General features: G+C 47.5%; 2 protein-coding genes across 3 annotated transcripts in view; both read right to left on the minus strand.

Moving 5' to 3' along the window:
- Nucleotides 1–3,117, minus strand: part of LOC109508514 (FERM domain-containing protein 7) — a 7,049-nt gene extending 3,932 nt beyond the window's left edge. Inside the window, exons 1-6 of the mRNA XM_019858547.1 lie at nt 2,895–3,117; nt 1,681–1,785; nt 1,569–1,611; nt 1,355–1,433; nt 1,187–1,284; nt 988–1,102 (exon numbers count right to left, since the gene is read on the minus strand). Coding sequence (XP_019714106.1) covers nt 988–1,102; nt 1,187–1,284; nt 1,355–1,433; nt 1,569–1,611; nt 1,681–1,785; nt 2,895–3,005 — 551 coding nt within the window. The 5' untranslated portion in view covers nt 3,006–3,117. The remainder of the gene's footprint in view (nt 1–987; nt 1,103–1,186; nt 1,285–1,354; nt 1,434–1,568; nt 1,612–1,680; nt 1,786–2,894) is intronic.
- Nucleotides 3,118–6,130: 3,013 nt separating this feature from the next.
- Nucleotides 6,131–14,096, minus strand: part of LOC109508417 (mitogen-activated protein kinase kinase kinase 11) — a 20,846-nt gene continuing 12,880 nt past the window's right edge. The window contains exons 3-10 of one of the 2 annotated variants that reach the window (XM_019858376.1): nt 13,836–13,984; nt 12,516–12,691; nt 11,457–11,709; nt 10,190–10,306; nt 9,649–9,820; nt 9,464–9,576; nt 8,260–8,820; nt 6,131–7,995 (exon numbers count right to left, since the gene is read on the minus strand). In XM_019858376.1, coding sequence (XP_019713935.1) covers nt 7,394–7,995; nt 8,260–8,820; nt 9,464–9,576; nt 9,649–9,820; nt 10,190–10,306; nt 11,457–11,709; nt 12,516–12,691; nt 13,836–13,984 — 2,143 coding nt within the window. In that variant the 3' untranslated portion in view covers nt 6,131–7,393. Of the gene's footprint in view, nt 7,996–8,259; nt 8,824–9,463; nt 9,577–9,648; nt 9,821–10,189; nt 10,307–11,456; nt 11,710–12,515; nt 12,692–13,835; nt 13,985–14,096 lie in introns of both variants that reach the window. The other variant, XM_019858375.1, reaches the window with a different exon arrangement.

The following is a 14,096-nucleotide window of genomic DNA, read 5'->3' on the forward strand; positions in this document are numbered from 1 at the left end:
GTTAATTAAGTCACTACAATACACACAATAAGCTTTGCCTGCTACGTCAAAGCTTATTGTCCAAGAGCTTCTGTAACTTCGTCGAACTTGGAACCAATTTTAACCTTTACAGTGACTTTTCTGTCAAGCCAGTCCAATCGGAATTTATTCTTGACATTTGAGTCAATTTCTAGGATTAAAGACTCCTGATCTTTCGTCAAAAATTTCATAATTCCGCTCAAAACGATCCGAGAACAATGAATTTGCGAGACGAAGAGGCCGCCATGAATCAGGTAAAACAATATGTTCCATGCAATTTGATTGGTCCAATCGGTTGTAGTTAACCAATCGCTGGGCCGTTTATAATCGAGCTAAGACTTCCGCAACAAATAATGCCTTCAGTGATCTGATTAGTTGAAGCTTTCATACACGTCCAATCGCAGGGCTGTTTACAAACGGAAAACGGAGAGACTGTTCGGGAGAGCTCGTGAAAACTCGACGATAAGGTACCTGACTGCCCCTAAAATTTTCTCAACGGATTTAGACGATTCACAAAAATGATCAATTTAAGAAATAAAACGGCGGATTTCCGCGGATCCGCGGAAAATTGCCATGTATGCTGCCACCATCTTGTGGCGTCTTAGCATCAAGGAACTCTGTTTAAGTGTGTTGGAGTTTCAGGCAAAAATAGTGCTTTGCTGTAATCTTGTGGCAGCTTTGTGTCAATAAACAATGTTGAAGTTAGTTCGGTTTTATTTCAACAAAATAATGCTTCGTTACAATTTGTGGCATCAAGAAAACTCTTGAGCTAAGTAGAAGATTTCCATGAGACAAAAATAGCGGTGGGTTTTCCCGCCATCTTGGTATCGGAACTATATTGAGTTGAGAATTTTCATTTAGTTCAAAATAGAGCTTTGTCGCCATCTTGTGGCATCTCAAGGCAATTACAACTTGTTCAGTGGCAGGGCTTTTCAATGCCTTACTCTTTTTGGGCAGATTTCACTCTACCTGTGTTTCTTGTGGAAGCGGAGTATCTTGTGGTCCAGGTACTCCTGGTTGGGGACGTAGTGCTTCATCTCCAGGTGCTGATAGTCCAGCTCCTCATCGTAGTCGCCAAGTTCTGCTGTCAGTTTATATTGGATGCTTCGATGACGTGTATAAAACGACATTGTACTCCAGTCACTCGAATGTTCTGTCTGGTCCTTACACTGCAGAATGTGAGAGACCAGCAGGGCGGCGCTGTTGTCGTTACAGGTCAAACTGCCGTTGGACAGGTCCTGCTTGACCTGCAAGGCGAAAAGGTATCTGCACGCAAACCAAATGACGTCATCCATGACTTCGGGGCACATACGTGTGTCAAGAAATGGCGCCGTACCGAGTGAGGCTCCTCTTTAGTTGTCCGGGGTCCGGGGGGAAGAATTTAACCATGAACCTGAAGAACAGATCGCTGGGGTCTAAAAGAAAAAAAGGGGAGAAAAAGCGAGAGAGAGCGAGAGAAGCTTGCTTTGATGGGCTCTCTCTCTCAAATGTCTTTTAATTGCTGTGCCGACTTTTTGTTGTTGTAGTTCTTGTTGAAAAGAAACACTTACATTTAATCTGCTTTGCGAGTGGCTTGAGCAGCTCGAGCCACACCTGGCAAACAAAGCCAAATCAGTCCAATTCCACAATCCCGCGTGTTGTGCGTCACCTGATGAGGCTCACGTAGTTGCCGCTGTGATGTCGGTACTCCAGGCCGAAGTATTCTTTCTCCAGCAGCTTCAGGTGACCGCACACTTTGTTGAAGAAGTCGCCGCCCAAAACGTTTTGCTAGCATGGAAACACATGGCAAGTGTTTTAGAGTTGCCATCATTTTTGTTGGCTTCCCTGCGCGGACGTGCATTGGAAATGTTTGCCTTGGATAGGCAAAGGAGAAGATGTTAAGACATATCGTCGAACTAAAAAAAAAAAAAGACAGGACAGCCTAAAAGATGACTGTGCAGTCAGGCTCGAAAAAGGACGACTAAAAAATCGACTGGATTGATGTTCCGACTAAATAAATGACAGGATGTAGAGTCGGAAGTGCAAAAAAAGACATGGTGTAACGTTAAGTTCAATTTTAAAAAAACAAAGAGTAAAATCTGATGGTCAGACTAAAAAAAGCATACAGTAATTGTGTAATTTATGTTGATGGCTTCTGATTGGCTATTGAAGGGAAAACAGGAAGTGATTTAGTTGCGGAGAAGAGTGTGTTCGCGATCGTTCTGTGGTGCAGACGTCCGTTGAACAAAAATGCTACCTGCAAACGGAATCCATCTCTCCTTTTGTGGTTTCGAAAAGTAAAGCCATCCGTTCGAAAACAACGAACCCCTCAAATTACAACAGTATAACTAAAACACTTAACAAAAGCATTAAAAAAACAAGATACCGTATAGTCAAGACAAAAAATACAACGTATACTAAGGCATTTGTTTTAATTGGATGATGTTTAGTCAACCTAAACAAATCAGCAGGATGTATCGGCCGTTTTTTAGACGTGATGTACAGTCACACAAAAAAAAAAAACAACACCAGAAATGATACGATTAAGAATAAACGATGTATAGTAAGGCATTAAAAGTCATATTTAATCCAGACGAGAGGAAAAAGTTGTACTGCACGTACAACTGCAGTATTTTCTTAACAAGGCATTTAAAATTGTTTATAATCAAACTTAAAACAGGTTTAATCAAGGCATTTTTAAAAACACAATGCATAGTAAGATTAAAAGGCAACAGCATCTGTAGCATGACATGAAAATACAACATATCGTTATACAAATGTAATATTATTTTATGTTCAATGTTCCGAAATCGCTGCAGCCGTTGTGACATGCCCCCTCGAGTACAGTACAGCTACGAGACGCTCACCTGTGTTTCAACATGACAGAACCAACTCACCTCTACCTCGAAGGTGCGTTCACTGTCATCTAGGAAAACCACGCGCAGTCGATACGGAGTCTCCTTGCACACTTTGCGGCGTGTCAGTGTGCGCGTCGGCCGCTCGTCCATCTCGTGCCACAAGGATTCCGGGGAGAAATAAACGAGGTCTGTGATGGTGAGTTATGGCGTGTTTTCTCTCAAAACACACACGCACACGCACACACACACACACACACACACACACACACACACACACACACACACACAGAGTGTATAGTGCGCGCGTGTGCGTGTAATGTTGGAATAATAGACATTTCACGGTGGATGGACGCTTTGACAGAAGTGACCTGTCTTTGAGTAAAGTAGGCTAGTAGTGCAAAAAGCATTCTGTCGCCTCCAGCGTGTACTTGTGTGTGTGGGGGGGGGGGGGGGGAGAGAGAGAGAGAGAGAGAGAGAGAGAGAGCTACGAGTGTGTATTATCCGTGCAGATAATCTTTAAGGACAGAATTTCTAGGCGCAGCCGAGGCGTTGAGGGTGGCCTCAATATTGCATCTCTGCTTTTTTTGCAGATGATGTGTTGCTGTTGACTTCTTCAGGCATGGATCTCCAACTCTCATTCAAGCAGTTTGCAGGCGAGTGTGAACCGGTCGGAATGAAAAGCAGCACCTCCAAATCTGAGACTATGGTCCGCAATTGGAAAGGCGTGGAGTGCCCTCTCCGAATCGGGGATGGGATCTTGCCCCAAGTGGAGGAGTTGAAGTATCTTAGGGTCTTGTTCACGAGTGAGGGCAGGAGGGAGCGGGAGATCGACAGGCGGATCGGTGCGGCGTCCGCTGCGATGGAGGAGCTGAGCCAAAAGGTGATGCTCTCAATTGACCGGTCGATCCATGTTCCTTCTCTCACCTATGGTCATGAGCTATGGATCGTGACGGAAAGAACAGATACAAGCAGCTGTAACGAGTTTCCTCCGCGGGGTGTTCGGGCTCTCACTTGCAGATAAGGTGAGAAGCCTGGTCATCCGGGAGGGGCTCAGAGTCGAGCCGCTTCTCCTCCACGTCGAGAGGAGCCAGATGAGGTGGCTCGGCCATCTGATGAGGATGCCACCTGGACGGCTCCCTGGTGAGGCGTTCTGGGCATGTCCCACCGGGAGGAGGCCCCGAGGATGATCCAGGACAGGCTGGAGAGATGACTCTCCCAGCTGGCTTGGGAACGCCTCGAGATCCCCGGGAGCGGCTGGAACAAGTGACTGGGGAGAGGGAAGTTTGGGCTTCCCTGCCAAAGCTGTTCCCCCTGCGACCTGATACCGGATCGGTGGATGGATGGATGTTTTTATATTTTCCTCTTCATGTTTATGAGAGCTCTGCACTTTCAGATTAATTGAATTGAAATGCCTTTGATTCAACATTCCTCACTCGTCTTCTATTTCAATCAAAGCTCACGCACCACTATGCCAAATATTCAACCATTCAATAGTTACATTTATTTGGTCATGTCATCTCACCCCCCCCCACCCCCCAACCACACACACACAGGTTAAAACCCATCGTAATACTCGAGAAATAATAAAAACATGTTCACACACTGTGTCGGGAAATAATCCTCTTGGGACACGACAATAAGAATTGATTAGGCCCAGCCCAGTGCGAGATTTCCACAAATTCTCTGAAGCTGAAATGAACATGAAACCAAGAGGTCACACAGAGATGGAATTATTATTTAAAAAAAAAAAAAGTACAATTTAAACAAACATGAATGCAACCAATTGCATGATGGCATGAACAAAGTATAACCTGAAATTAAAAATACAATAAAAGCAGACTTAAAGATGAACATGTCGACCATGTCCAGCCTTCGATTTAAGACCAAAACAGCCCCCCCACCACCATCCACCTCCCCACAAAAAAAAAAAATCATACCAATATTCATCATTGGCTAGATCGTCACGGAGAAGTGAAAATTTAGAGCACCCATACAAACATGTATAAATAGTCCAGTGGAACATGTGTGCGACGTTTGCATCAACCCGATGTCGACTGTGTCCGAACATTTTCATCCAGTGTGTGACATAGAAAGCCATTTATAAATATCCCCATGCCCCGCCCCTATATATGAATTTCGACGGCTATACAGCAGACATACCTTGCATAGCGCGCTATTGCCGGCTTTGTAACATGCAAAACTAACATTCTTTTCAAGCACCTGAAAGAGATCTGCTACTGAAAAATACTTTTGACATTTTCACATTGCTTTAGATGACGGCCCTTTCGTCTTAAAAAAAAAAAAAAAAAAACCCAAAAAATTCCCTTTCCACTGCGGAAAAAAAAAATATATCGCATCTCCGTCAAATCTCCTCCGTTGCGCCTGTGTGGGACTTATTTGACGAGATACGTTGATTTCAATATCAGGCCTGCACCTCTGGCAGCTTGGTGCGCCGTGAGTGCACCAAGCTGCGATGTCAAACGCTCCTCTTTCGACACATTCACCATCACAGTGGGAAAAAAAAAAAAAACTTTCATTGGTGCCAGCCCATTAAGCAAAATCCGAGACATGAGCGGTTGTCAAACCTCAGCATGCACCTGCTACCATTTCGACTGTCTCGGACGCTGCAAATCCATGTCAGGAGTTCTCGTAGGCTTTTCATGACATTGTTAGTCAGAAGAAGGGAACAGAAGAATTTTCAAGGCATAGACATTCATTTAAGTAATGAAAAGAGAAGAAGAGAAACGCCCCGTCAGGGTGCCGAGAGGCTGACAGTGACACTGAAGGGGGTTGCAGGGATTTCTGGCAAGTACTGGCTGTTTCAGCAACAACTTCCTGACTTCTTCAAGGAGGAGGGAATGATCAAGAGTTCCAAATAGCATTCAATGTAAGCAGACTATCAAACCTTCGCGCTTCAGCTGGAAAGTGGGAGAAAAATGTCAGGAAAAGCCTAAGAGAACAGCTGAAGTTTATTTGGCGCTAACCAGAGGCACTTTAGATTGTGACCAGTTTGCCGACTCCCATTCCATGTGAGTTTAAACGTGATTGATGAAGAAGCAAATGTGTCCACCAAACCCAAAGTTGTCCCTCTCTCTTTCTCTCTCTCTCTCTCCATTCCAATCATGTCGGCAATTGTGGTCCAATGACACAATCAATCATTCACGCCGCTTTTTGCCCTTCCAAACACTAAATGGCTCTCTTTCAGCTGCTTGACCCACACCTGTTATGTTAATAGACACTTGGGGGTGAGATAACCAAATTCCATATGTTCCATATTTTTTTTAGATCTCTGGGGCAAAAGAAAGAGCTGATATTCATGATAAAATAAAATACAATTCTTGACTGACTGCTGATTGGGACTCGTTGGTTATGTGACAGACATCTTGCCTGTTATGTGGACTCTCAGTTGAATCAGAATCGAGTTGGAATGGTGGCGAATAATTGTAGGATCCAATTGGACATTCATTGTATTGTCACAGTGGCACTCTTTGGCGTATTGGTTTGCGAGGAAGGGGGAGGGGGGGCGGATTTAATCCCTGACATTGTGCTGCAATGTGAACGGGATCTTATCTTCTTCCAGAGTGGAATGCACGGGTCATGCTTTTTTTTTTTTTTTGTGCTCGGCACATAACGCATTTTCCGGCAAAGCGCGACAAGTTGCGTTGAGCCCAGTTGGTCCCTGCGATGAGAGATTGACAAAACAAGGCGCTCCAAAATGTCCGTCGTCCTTTTTTGCTTTTTCAATCCGCACAGAGGTAGAGGGAGATGACACAGAGAAACTGGCAATCGAAAACGGGTCTCTCTGGCTTTCAGGGCTGCAAATCCATGCAGCCCCCTCAAGACATGACATGAGGTGGGGGGAAAAAAAAATCGATTGTGGACACAATCTAGCACACCAAATGACGTGGAGAGCTAAGGTGCGCTTCATTTGCTTTCCCATACGTCCGAGTTGTTCAGGGAATGTCAGTAAGGCCTCCAGGAAATATATTTCTACCTTCATGGCCACAAGATAGCATTTGGGGCTCATCAGACGTCCAATCTAACTACCGGTAGGTTTTTTTCAGGTTTTTATGTTATTATAAATACTGTACAGTATTAAAAACATAAATATGGGTGAAAATGAAATGAAATTTGCCTTCTCTTGGGCACAACGGGTTTTCACTTTGGTTCTAAGCCTTAAGGTGGTCCTTCGAAGGCTTTTGCTAGTGAGCCTAAACGCCAGCGGAAGAGAAAAAATTCAAATTCCTGGATGTGCTTCAGGAGGGATGGACTTCTGTGATCGTTTTTTTAAATGTGTGAGAGGGGAAAAACTAGTTTGAAAAAAAAGCCTTTATATATGCTCTCTCTAAAATCACAAATTTTCACCTTCACCGCAGTTTATAAATGGGGATTCACTGGATCGTGGCGTCAAATTTTCCCCCCCGCCATGTCATGTGTGGGGCCCCGTACAAACGTAGGACCTGGACTACCAGGAGAGATTGAAGGGTGACTCTTAGGAAATGATGTCAACAGGTCGCCGAGAGTGGTCTTTGTGGACTTTAGAAGCGGTCATCTCTGAGTTGCGTCGGGGACTTGAAGGGTTTGAGCCCCAGAGTCCTTCGGGGGTGGACTCTCTCTTTGGTTCCGTCCAGGGTCTTCGCGCACACCGCCCAGCCCAGGTCTATGAGCGGCGAGTCGGCCGGGTTCAGCGGCGCGATGCGAAACGACGGCAGCGTCGGCGAGCCGTTGGCGGAGCACGGCGCCGAACGCGAGGTGGGGAAAGGCGCCGAGAAGGGGTCGAAAGGCGACGCTTTATCCGAGGCGCACGACGGGTCGGCCCTGAGGGCGAAGGGGTCGCAGGCTGGTGAAGGGAAGGGCTCATAGTTGGCGAAGGGGTTCGTGGGGGAGGGCTGGAAGTCCCGGGGGACGCCGTCTGAGCGCCTCGAGTTACGGCCGGCGCCCGGAATGCCTCCACCCGCGGAGATGAAGCTCCAAGCATCGATGCGGGGCCGTATGGGCGAGGGGCGGGGGCGAGGGATGACGCTGACCTCTAGGCGGCAGGTCTTGGGGCTCCAGAGGGCGGCGTTGGGGTGGAGCGAGCCGGGAACGGGGGACTTTTCGTCCGAGTCCTGCGTGTCTTGGCAGAGGGGCAGGTCCAGAACTGGAAAGGACACAAAGAATTTAGGAGTTAAGTTGGCAATTTTCAACTCCATTTGAACCACGATACTCGTCAAGTCTAGCCTGCAGTGGTGGATTTTGGCATAGGCGGCATGTGAGCCCCCACACCCCCCCCAAAAAAATTGCTGATGAAAAGGGGGGGAACATTTCTCAGAAATTTGGGTTCCAACTTCAGTATGTATTAATCACGTGCATCTTTTCAAACTGCCACATCATCGGGAAAATCTTGTTCAGCTTGTTTACCCACCGAGCTGGGAGCCGTGCAGGCCTGGACTGGACCTCCTCCTCCTGTCGCTCCTCTGCTCTGAGCTCTCAGAACCCGCATCCCCGTTGGCGGGGCGGAAGCCCGGCTCGCGCTCCCCCGGGCTCAGGTCCGGCCGCGTCCCGTGCTCACGTCCCGTGCTCGGCGGCGCGACGGGCAGGGGCTTCAGTTCTTGGCACCGCAAGGCTAAATCCAAGAGCGGCTTGGGAAGCGGCTCAGAGGCGGAGAAGGTGATGAGGTCGTCCACCACGGGGGGTTCCCGAACGGGGGGCTTAGCGGACGAACTGTCGAAAAAGGAGGTGGCGCACTCCTCAAGGGATGGAGGATTAGTTCGAGGGGGAACTTTCGGGGAGACGTCCAAGCATCGACCCAAGCCGACGGAGGCCAAGAGGGAGCCGCTGGCCAGTAGAGCGCGGTGGGTGCTCTTGATCAGGCTGAGAGGGCCCCTGTCGGGCCTGGGGGAGCCCGCTGGAGAACATCCTCCTTCTTCGCTGCCCGAGTCGCCGTGGTGAAGAGGAAGCCGCAGGCTGTCCTTCACCGAGGAGCCTGCTAAAAACAACTCGCAGTCTTCATTCATTTGGCAACAGGCACATCCTGGCAAACTGTTTGCATTCAGACAGAAAAATGCACAAAATTTACCTTGTGCTTCATTTGGTCGCCAGCCTTGCAGGGAGCATTTTTATTTATTTATTTATTTATAACACCCCCCCCCCCAAAAAAAAATGCACGACTGCGACATTCTACTTGAAACATTTTTCAAATGAAAAAGTTAAATGTATTCATAGTTTGAAAAAAAAGTTCCAATTTTGTAATTTTGCAAAAGCTTTCAAGATTTTAACTTTTTCTCAAAAAGTTTAGATGAATAATCAAATTAAATATGACGCACGTATTTCATTTTATTACAGCGCTCCATTGTTTTCCATTTACCAGACTTCTCTGAAAAGAAAAAATAAAAAGAATTTGGGACTTTTAAATAAATCCAGGCTTCTAAGAAAATATTTGCCATTGTGTCACCAATTAGTTTCCAGAAGACTGTTTGTAGGTCAGGCAGTGCATACAAATAAATTTAATGATTAAAAAGCCAGATGTCATGCGCATAAACAGTTCCTGAACCTTTTAGAAAATCAAATCCATACTTTGTCACAGTTGTTGCAAGAAGTGAATAAAAAAAAATGAGCAGTTGAGTTACCGTTGTGAGCCAGGGGAGGGGTCGGCGTGGATGGCCGGTACTCCTCAAAGTCGTCGGCGGCGTCTCCGTTCTCGCTGCAGTGGGACACCAACAGCTTGGCTCTCATGGACAAACTGGTCACGTGACAGGAAAGGCGTGAATAAAAGTTGCGAACAGTTCTTGGGTTTCCAAAATGTGGCACGCACCTGCTCTCCTGAGGACTAAGGCGCAGGACTTTGGGGCTCTTGGGACTTTTCGGGCTCTGGGGCCTCCAGTGGGGGCCCAACTTCGGTTCTCCGTTGGCCTGCTTCTGGGACGGGGCCTCCAGGGGCCACATTGGGCTCAGACCAAAGGTCCTGCTGCTGTCACCGGGACTGACTGTGAACAAACGGGAGCGTCATGTTGAGTGCGACAACAGGAGAGGGCAACAAGCGCTCCTCAACGGCTCCCTCTGCTGCAGCAGCCAAGTAACTGCACACGGAGGGAGGAAAAGTTACAACAGGAAACGTGAAAAGCGACTGAGGAGGCGCGCTGATCCTCACAGGAAGCCACATCATATTTGCTTTCAAACAGACTTTGGACAAAGAGCTTGAGTGAGGGCGACAGGAAGTGGAAGGAGAAGGGCGGGCGGGGCATTCGGGAAAAGGAGGAAATGACGAGTGGTTGGCCACAGCAAAGGAGGCGGTCGGGGATGGACAGAATGCTCCGACGCTCTGAGAACAGGAATTGAAAGTAGAACCCACTCACGCTGGATTGCACGGAAACGCGGGCCGAACGACGGCGAGGAGCCCGGGCCCAAATCGGGCGAGGTCCGCCTCTTCTCCAGGCCGGGCGATGCTTGCACTGTGATCTTGTGGATGAAATCTGAAAAGAAAAAGAAAAAAAAAAAAGAATGACTCAAACGTGATTTGAGTTTGTTTTTTTTTTCTTTCCATACTTTCTCAAGCTCGAGGGGCCGAATAAGAACAAAAGCAACGACCTGCATCATTTCCAGGTCTGTTACTTTGACACAATGATGTGCTTTTTCTGACGCTGGGAGTGTACTGGGCACATGACGATGGAAAACGGAGAGGGGAAATGAAAGAACAAAGGCCGTCGGTGCTGATATGCCAGGAGGGGAACAAAAAAAGGGAAAGGAGTGGGAGAGGGATACCTATAGAAACCGCCAGCCAATGCATCCACCGACAGGAAGTAGCGAGGCGTGGTCGGCTCACTCGCAGAGTCAATATCATCTTTCATGGCCAACCAAAACAAAACGACTAAATGTCTCCGGTTGTTGGAGTCACGCTCGTGAGCAAAACGGAAACCGCAAAGATGTTGACAACTGCTTCTAAGGACTCTTTCAACTGTAAATATACCACAAAGACGATTAGGAATACTTTTCAAAGTGTGTGTTAGGTTCACAGTGTTGAAAGCATAAAAGTGCGCTATCATCTCTGGAATACTTCTTTCCGTTGGTGAGGGACCGTGTCCATTCATCGTCTTTAACCGGACACTATTTGCTGTTTTTCATTGTCCATTACAGTTAGTTTTTATTTCAGTTTGACAGTTTTTTTTTTTGTTCCACTCAGAAGTCATTTTTAGAGCTGATTTGTTTTTGTTGTGAAAACGCTTCATTTTAGTTGCATTTTTGAGGGGCTACACATGCACAAAAACCCACCAAATATTGCACACCCATCATGCCTGGTGAAAAATACGATATTTTGAAACTGTCATCCACGATGACATGAAATGGGAGCCATATCGTTGACATTTTTAATATATATATATATATATTTTTTTTTTGGCGATTTGTAGAGTGCAACATAAAAACAAAGATCACCAAGTATTGTCGGATTAAGTAAACAATTCAAATTCTCTATTTTGTTTGAAAAAAAAATGTGTTTTCGATATTAGTTGTCAGTGTTCCCTTAATTTTTGTTCAGGATAACAACCTCCGCGCAGTCAATCAAATTTCCACGGTTTTGGTGTCTCCCCGCTCGACGACTCAAAGCCACAGTGGCCACACACCAACCTTGGGGCATGCTGATCTTTTCGCCGTTCTTGCTCTTGAGTTTGTGCTTCTTGAAGGTGCCCTTGCGCTTCTTGACGTTGGGCTTCTCCTGGTTCTGGTTCTGGTTCAGGTGCAGGATGAGGAGGCTGAGCTCGCGCTCAAACACGTCCTGCTCCCACTGGGCCAACTGCTGCTCGCGCTGCCGCAGAAACTCCTCGTGGGACTTCTGCTCCAGCGCCGCGCGCTTCAGCTCCTCCTCGCGACATCGCAGCTCCTGAAGGGGCACAAAGTGGGGCCAGGTGGAGGGGGGTAAAAAAAAAACTCAGCAGGTTGGCCAGTTTCAGGATAGGGTGCACAAAATAAATTGCAATAGATTTTAAAGAGCGTTTGAGAACCGCTGGTTTAAAGTATTTGGGACAGAGGGGGAAAAAAATGGCGATTGTGAACATCCATCCATTTTCCGAACCGCTTTATCCTCACACGGTTCACAGGGGGTGCCGGAGCCTATCCCAGACGTCTTCGGGCAGTAGGCGGGGGACACCCTGAACCGGTCGCCAGCCAATCGCAGGGCACACATTGACGACCAATCATCCGCACTCACACTCTCAAGAAGGGACAATTTAGAGAGTTCAATCAGCCTGCCATGCATGTTTTTGGAATATGGGAGGAAACCGGAGTACCCGGAGAAAACCCACGCAGGCCCGAGGAGAACATACAAACTGCACACAGGAAGGCCGGAGCTGGAATCGAACCCGGTACCTCTGCGCCGTGAAGTCAACGCGCTAACCACTCGACTACCGGGCCAACATTGAATTCAATTTAACATGAAGCTAATCCAGATTTCAAATGAAATCGCTGTTCGAAAAGTTTTTTTTAAATGGCGTCATGGGTAGGAATTGAAGGTTTTCTTCCATTTCTGGGTTTGTGCTTTCGGTCATTTCGTCAGACACGTCGATGTGTTTACAGAATATATGTTGTACACAATGGCAATGGGCGCAAAATGATGCCACTGCCATCACTTGAAATGAACAAGAAAACGGTAAAGGGGTGCTTCATGCGATCCGATTCAAGGGTCCGTGCCTTTTCCTTGGCGCGTAGCTCATCAAACATGTCCTGGATCTCCAGCTTCCAGTCCTCTTGCAGCGAGTGGAAGGAGTCCTGCGGCATCTCCTCCATCACCTGCTGCTCCAGCGCCGTCAGCTGAGCCAGGATGGAGCCAAAGTTGGGTCTGCGATGGGGGTCCTGGTCCCAGCACTCTGAGTCACAAAGCAAAGCAGACGTGAAAAGAAATCCGGCCCGGTTTCACTTCTTTTCGAGCTCTGCTTTCGATCCTTGAATGCCTGAAATGAGGAAGTGGCCAAATGATTCATCCACTGACTAGAAAATGTGATTTTGTGCACTCGTGCTGGTTGAGTGCAAACATTTGCCACAGCTCATTAGCCAATTGCCCAAATATTTTATTTTTCTTGACGACACTGATCTAGAGCAAGGCCCGCTATTTATTCACCCTGCAAATCGGTGCAGCTTCTTTCATCTTAGGCAGCTGGCTGAAGTAAAAGATCTCCTTTCTCGGAAGCACTTTGAAACAGCCGTTCATGCCTTGGTCACATCCCAGCTGGATTACTGTCATGCACTTCACTCCATCAAGCGTCTCCAGTTGGTCCACAATGCTGCCGCTCGCCTCCTGACTGCTACTCGTAAGAGGGAGCACATCATTCTCTACTCTGGGGATCCCTTCAGTGGCTCTACATTTTTGAGTTCTTTTGAAGATCCTATGATTTGTTTTCAAATCTTGAAATGGCCTCGCTCCATCTTACCTCTCTGAGCTCCTCCCCCTACACACCTGCCCGGTGCCGCAGGTCTCCGGACCAGACTACCAAGAACTAAGCGGCGGCTCGGCGGGGTGGGATGGGATCATGCCTTTTCTGTTGCCGGTCCCTCTCTTTGGAATGACCTCATTTGTCAAGGTCCACCTCTCTGAGCTCCTCCCCCTACACACCTACCAAGAACTAAGCGGAGGCTTGGGGGGGAGCAAGCCTTTTCCGTTTTGCCAGTCCCTCTCTTTGGAATGACCTCATTTGTCAAGGTCCCTCGCTGCCCATCTTTAAAACTCACCTCAAAACTCATTTCTATGCTTTGGCTTTTGACTCAGCATGACTCGGACATGACTGTTTTTGTGCTTTCTACTGTCTTCATTATTAAGTTCTTGTTTTATTGTTGTATATGTGATATTTGCTCCATGTACCGCACTTTGTGTACAGCGGTAATTGTTTTAAAGTGCTCCGAGAAATACACTTGAGTTGAGTTGTTATGCTTCACGAACTTCCTGTGTGGGTTGCGTCATCGACAGCATTCCAAGCGGACCCAAAAAGCAACGTCCCGCCCGAGGACGGCACCCACCTGACATCAGCTGAGCAAAGGGTTCAGGACACGTGGAAGGGATGGGCAGCGTCAGCTTGTTGACGGCCACGCCGTACGCCACGGCCAGCCCGTCGATCCCTTTGTAGGGCGCCTCTCCCGTCAGGAGCTCCCACAAAAGAACGCCGTAACTGCGCAAGCGACAAGACACAAGCAACAAGTCTTATTATTGGAGAAATTGCGCAGTGATTCAGGTTTTGTTCGTCGGGAGCAGATTAGATCGACATGGCAACGCAGTGAGGC

The sequence above is a fragment of the Hippocampus comes genome, unplaced genomic scaffold, assembly GCF_001891065.2.
Source record: "Hippocampus comes isolate QL1 unplaced genomic scaffold, H_comes_QL1_v1.1 scaffold48, whole genome shotgun sequence".
Taxonomy (NCBI): domain Eukaryota; kingdom Metazoa; phylum Chordata; class Actinopteri; order Syngnathiformes; family Syngnathidae; genus Hippocampus; species Hippocampus comes.